The sequence below is a fragment of the Formica exsecta genome, unplaced genomic scaffold (assembly GCF_003651465.1).
Source record: "Formica exsecta isolate Colony F162 unplaced genomic scaffold, ASM365146v1 C16500108, whole genome shotgun sequence".
In the NCBI taxonomy this organism is placed as follows: Eukaryota; Metazoa; Arthropoda; class Insecta; order Hymenoptera; family Formicidae; genus Formica; species Formica exsecta.
In genome coordinates this window covers 1-6176 of record NW_021848333.1, presented here as the reverse complement: position 1 = coordinate 6176, position 6176 = coordinate 1, and the positions used below count along the sequence as shown (strand labels likewise).

General features: G+C 34.6%; 1 protein-coding gene across 3 annotated transcripts; it reads left to right on the top strand.

Annotated features, from left to right (window-relative positions):
* The first annotated feature begins 40 nt into the window (after window positions 1–40).
* On the top strand, window positions 41–6098 carry LOC115246008 (serine/arginine repetitive matrix protein 1-like). Of its 3 annotated transcripts, none has more exons than XM_029824584.1 (8): window positions 41–341; window positions 654–902; window positions 1127–1259; window positions 1370–3371; window positions 3454–3512; window positions 3627–3695; window positions 3950–4068; window positions 4883–6098. In XM_029824584.1, exons 1-8 carry the CDS (start codon window positions 324–326, stop codon window positions 4886–4888), a joined length of 2655 nt encoding a protein of 884 aa, XP_029680444.1. In that variant the 5' UTR covers window positions 41–323; the 3' UTR covers window positions 4889–6098. The 3 variants fall into 3 exon arrangements, with proteins under 3 accessions (XP_029680444.1, XP_029680435.1, XP_029680426.1); XM_029824575.1 differs by having other exon boundaries at window positions 4154–6098; XM_029824566.1 differs by having other exon boundaries at window positions 3950–6098.
* The last annotated feature ends 78 nt before the right edge of the window (window positions 6099–6176 follow it).

The following is a 6176-nucleotide window of genomic DNA, read 5'->3' as shown; positions in this document are numbered from 1 at the left end:
CACTCCTCAACACTCGGTCTAGATATACTATGTCTATGGTTTCATATCTCCAACCCCATCCCACACATATGTACGCCATTTTTATTTATGTGTGGGGGCTCGATAGGGTTGAGTGTTGAGTACGGACAAATAACATTTTTAGTGCGAACAAAATTTTGCAATAGTTCGAGAGTCGATTAGTGAAATGTATCGTCTCGTGATATTTAAATGATGCCGGCCATCGTTACATTTACATGCGCGATCTTTGCGTGAGTGACTGTCCGTGCGAATGGTAATCGTCGTGAACGCAACTTTCGTTCTCTCCCAACGCTCCTGTTAATAAAATGGATCATCGCCAAAAGGTCAGCCAAATACACGACAAAAATATTGTGTTCCTTGACATATTTTTCGTTCGTCGATGAAAAACTAGAATTAAAAGAGACTAATGAAAGGTGCACTTCTTTTTGACAACCTCAAATAGATTTGTTCGTAAAAAAGGGAAATTTATTTCTTCCCGCACAAACAAACAATACTCGTATCTTCTGATAAATTTGTCTGTTTGTGCATGCTTCTCGTACATAAACTTGTTTATATTTTTCACTATCCCCATTCTGCTGTAAAATGTCATGTGTGGATCTGGTATAGAATTTAATCTATTATTTACGCCTTATTAGATGGTTGTAGTTCCTCAACAATCAAAAATTAAAATCGAGGATGACGACGACGAGGATGTAGAGGCGCTGAGATTGGCAGCGCTTAAGTCGTTGCGAACTAAAGATGCCACGCATAAGAGGCCAGCGTTATTACAGATGCAGAAAGTTTTTCCACAAGTAACGCAACCATCTCGTCTCCCATATAAAGGTCCACGGCCTATAAAGAGAAATTTCAATTATCACAACAGGTCACAACAAAGACAAAATGGGGTGAGCTTTTAAATTGTGCAATATTTTCAAGTAACTAATTTTACATCGGAAAATAAAGATATATACAATTCATTGTGTTTTTCGTTTTATAATACTTAAGATATGTTTGAATAAATGGTATATTAAGTTTTCAAAATATATGTAGAGCAAGATTTATATTGTAATTTATAAATGATTAATTATATATCAACACACGTTAATATATTTGTAATTTATACTTGCAGAATGTGTATTATCAGAGCCCTCGTAATCCAAATCTAATAGCGATAGTTCCTGTAGATGAACCTTCTCCAATTCAACAGGCCCAGTTAGCTTCTGTAGAAAAGACTGAACCATGTGTAGAATCACATCCACAAGGTATCATACTTTTACTTAATTAATATTGATTGCACAAGATTAATATTGATGAATGCATTTTTTTTTTTCAAAAATTAAATAATTAAAAATGATTGTATTAATGATTTCAGAAATGTCGAAATTTCATCGTTTTAAAGACAGTGGAAGTGCTTCAGAAGAAGAAGACGCAAAGGAGCAAAAAAGTAATATAACTTCCGTAAAGACAGAAATTATAGCAAAGAAGGAACCAGAAGAATCTTTGGTAGAGACAGAAAGTCAGAAGGAAGCTACAGAGAGTTTGCAAAAGAATGGAGATAACCAAGAAGAAGATGGTAACGACGACGACGATGATGTACTCTTAATGGCTGATCTTGAGGAAGAAGACAGTTTAGAACGCTTAATGGATGAGATGGAAAGGGAAATGAATGATGGAAATAAACCGTCTGAGAAAAAAGAGAAAAAATTGAATAGAGGCGAAACTAAAAATGTAGTGAAGGATGACGAAGGAAACAAAAATTTTGATCAAAAAATGAAATCGGACGAAAATTGCAGCAAGAAAGAGAGAAACAACACAATTACCTCGTCTCTGACTGCGATCGTCAAGAATGATAGACGATCAGTTTCTCCGCACGTAACGAACCGGGTTGGTCAAAAACGCAAGTCACTGTCTCCAAGGTCACGGTCACGGAAGAAATCACCAAGAAGATCTCCCAGGAAATCCCCCATCAGACAGCCGAAAAGATCTCCGAGAGAATCAACGAGATATAGATCACCACGCAGATCTCCGTCGTCGCGATATTCTCGTAGATCCACATCACCCAGACTTTCGCCGCGCAGATCCCCAAACAGAACATCCACGAAGAGATCGCCGATGAGGAAATTATCCCCGAGAGGCAGATCGCCCAAGCTTTCGTCACGTTCCAGATCGCCCCGTCCGCACAGATCGAGATCACCGAGACGATCGCCTCGATCAAAGTCTCCGAGGCTGCGTTCGCCCAAGATATCACGCTCCAGATCGCCGAGATTATCGAGATCGAGATCGCCACGTTACTCGCCACCGCTCAGATCGTCCAGATCCAAGTCTCCCAGATTATCGCCAAGAAGAGTATCGCCTCGTCGATTGAGATCTAGATCTAGATCCCCCGGTTTGTCTCCTCCTCGGAGAGGATCGCCTCGCTTGCGGTCACCGAAAGTGTCACCGCGTAGAACACCACCTCGATTGAGATCACCGCGATTCTCGCCTCGCAGATCACCATGGTCATCCCCGAGACACTCACCCCGCCTTTCGCCGCGACGAAGACGATCTCCCAAGTGGTCACCTAAAGAATTACCCAGGAAGCACGGGCCACGTTCCATCACTCCGGACATTAATCGAGATGAGTATGCGAGAGACCCGTCTCCGATTTTCAAGAGTACAGCGTCGCCAGAAATATCCAGAGTGAGGACAAAGCAAAAGGATGAAGCGTATGAAAGATCAGCAACGACGATCGAAACAGCGAAAGAATCCGTTGATACGATTAGCGATCCCGTGCTCGAAGCAAGAAGAAAGAAGTTTGAATCTACGCGGCCTATCGATCCTGTAAATGCCAATAAAAAGATTAAATTATCCAAGAAACATACCACGAATATGAAAGTAGAGTCCTCGGAAACAACGGAGATTCCATTAGGTGGTAGAAAGGCGAACAAAACTCTGGAGGAGTTTGATGTTCAGCAGATGGATATATGCTTGGCGGCGAGTTATGAATTTGAGGAGTTTGAAGAAGTGGTAGAGAATACATCACCGACTATTATTACAAGCTCTGTAAATACGTGCATAGATGTAGAGCCGCAAAAAACGGAGAAAGAAAAGTCTATGAAGAAAAAGAAGAAGCGCGATAAAGAATTGTACCAAGTGGGAAAATTGAAAAGCGAACTGCCGCTTTCTGAACGTATCGGAAAAGATAAGAAGTGTAAGAAACGTAAGGAGATAGATTCCGAAGAGGGTATAGACGCTATATTCGAAGATATAGCGGTAGATGAAGAAGGAGATTTACGAACGGAACTCAGTAGAAGGCGCGCAGAAAGATTGAACAGAACAGTACCAATTCAATCAGCTAGATTGGTTCAGTCAGCTTTTAAAGGCGTTGTTAATGAGTAAGTATCAGCATGTTATGTGATATTCTCGTTGTTTTCTTTTGACAATGTTACTTATTGCATTTCGCGTTTCTTTTTACAGGGTTGTGAAAAATAATGCAAAAGCTAATCAGAGACATGTCCTTAATACTGATGAAAAATGTAAGTAATAATAATATATTCAGCTGCTCAATATCTCTGTATATATTTCGGTGAACTTCTTTTTTTGACAATTTGTACAATTTCTTCTAATAACAAATGTTTCTCTTTCTACAGCTAATCAAAAGGAAGTTAGACGGGTTACTGTATTACATAGATCACTAACGGAATTACACAATTCTGAAGGTATTTATATTTTCTTGTAACATATTATACATTAACATAAGTATCTGTAAGTTTCGACTTATAACATTTGTTAATATTTGTTGATAATTCGTTGAAAAAATTGTAGAGTATTTTATTTTTTTAAATGATTATTAGTTCTATTATTATTTTTCGCATACACATATAAAGAAAATATTTTACATTCACGAAAATAATCAAAAATGAAATTTTTAGTCTGGACTAAATTTAGTTATGTTCTTATTTTTCATTTACAGACGAAAGTACTCTTGATTCGAAAGTACCTGTGCGTTTCAGACTGGGGCTCAACAAACAAGTGCAAGAGTCCAGAGAATCCAAGGTTACTCGAAAAGCATCCAAAAGACAGGGTCGTAAGGTAAAGCACAAAAATCATTTGTCTACTCTAAAAGATCCTGAGCATATTTCGTAGTGAATAAATTATGCCTTTATATTTACTCTAGATTTGTAAATAGTATGGTAACCTCTTATCAACACGGTTTAATCGATATTGATATTTTGTGATACTACCAAGAGTTAAGTATATGTAAAAAAGATACATTTTGAAATATTCATACTTTTATTGAGAGATCATAATGGAATGATGGCAGATTCAAAAATAGCAAATAATAAAAGCTTTAAATTATTAGGCTCTATGCACAATATTTCGTTATAATCTTGCAAATTAGAATGATACAATCTAATATAATTCGAATAATGATCAATTACTATAATTGTATCAACTTAATAAATAACAATTCTTTGAATAATTAATGAAAAATATTTTAATAAACATTTTTTTGTTTATTATGGAGGAATTTTTTTTGTTAGGAATTTTTTTTTGTTAGAAATTATTTTAAATAAATAATTACTCATAAAAATAATTTATTAACTAAGTTATATAAAATTATCTATGAAACACAGTGTGAAATAATATTGTGTGCCTTTTAATAGTAGCCAGAAGATAATATGAATGCGGCGAAATAATTTGCGTTATTAATTTTGTTGAAAAAAATGAAGAATATTGTTTTTGTGAAATAGATATAGATATGAACAGATATAACAATACGAGACATGAAAAAAGGAAACGAGCAATTGTATAGAACATTTTCCAGAAATTGTTTGCAATTTAGTATTGCGTGATTCTAGACTCGAATCCAGTAGAAAATAAGAGTGATCTGTTTTTTGTTTAGGAATAAAATAAATCCGCGTTCGTCCGATTGCATATTTGAATGCAGAGAGAATAGCGGTTCATCTCTTACTGCTCATTATGTTGTCGACACATAGGAAGATGCGCTCATTACCGGTTATATTATGTCGTATGAAAAGCATCTCTTTTCTCTTTTCAAGCATAAAGTACAATAATATTAATAAAATATTGAGGATAATATCCAAATTTCGATACTTTTACGATTTAAATGTACTCGATTGTTTATCGCTTGCTTAGGAAAAGTTGATTACGTGTGATTATATTAAATCTGTTATATTGAAGATTGTGTGTATATAACTTACTTTGATCGCTCACCTAATAAACAAGAATCATTAATAATCCCAAAGCTATCTATTGCAAAACCTAAGTATATTTTATATGAGAATTAGTAATGTGTAGGCACATATCTTAATTGTACATAGCACTTAATTATACCGATCAAACTTAATAAGAATGTTGTAGTATAGCTTGTAAATTTGATTAACGATGGGTGTCGCGGCACCAAATATCCTGTACAAAAATTCAATTTTTGTTAAAATTTAATTTTAACGTCGCTAAACGATATATTTTTAAGCAGGATACAAATTCTTTAAGATCTGATTGACGATATTTTATAAATTGATATATTTAACGCTCATTTTTTTTACAATTAAGAAATTAAACAATTAGTATTAAAATATTAACGATGTGTAGAACAGAGAAGAATAATTGTTCTCTTATCTCCATACATTTTAAAAAATATGCTGGTAAAATTTACGGCATTTACAATTAATTTACATTTACGGCTGTAGTTTACGATCCTTTAAAAATGTAGAAAAATTGTATATGTTAATTTTATGGCAGATATTATTGCACATAATCCATTGTTATATATTTTTTATTGCACTTTGTGAGAAAAGTGCAATTATATCCTATTTAATGTATTTTACATAATTGTATTTAATTTTAACTACCGGAGTAACACGTATCTCGTTACTCTTTTAATTATATATTTCTATATTGACAATTAGGATATATAACATGCATCAGTACAGCGTATGTATAACCAATATGCGTGAACATTTTTTAGGCTGTTGTGCAGCTATGTACATAAATTTAATCTCTAATCTTCTGAAATGATGTTCGTATATCAAGCTAAATACCTCATAGTATCTATGAAGGTGTAAACGCTACTTTTACGTCAATAAAAACTAATATTACATTTTAGAGAAATTTTCTTCCATAAAATTGTTGCTACGAGCACCACAGTAGGAAACTTTTATTTATATATACATATA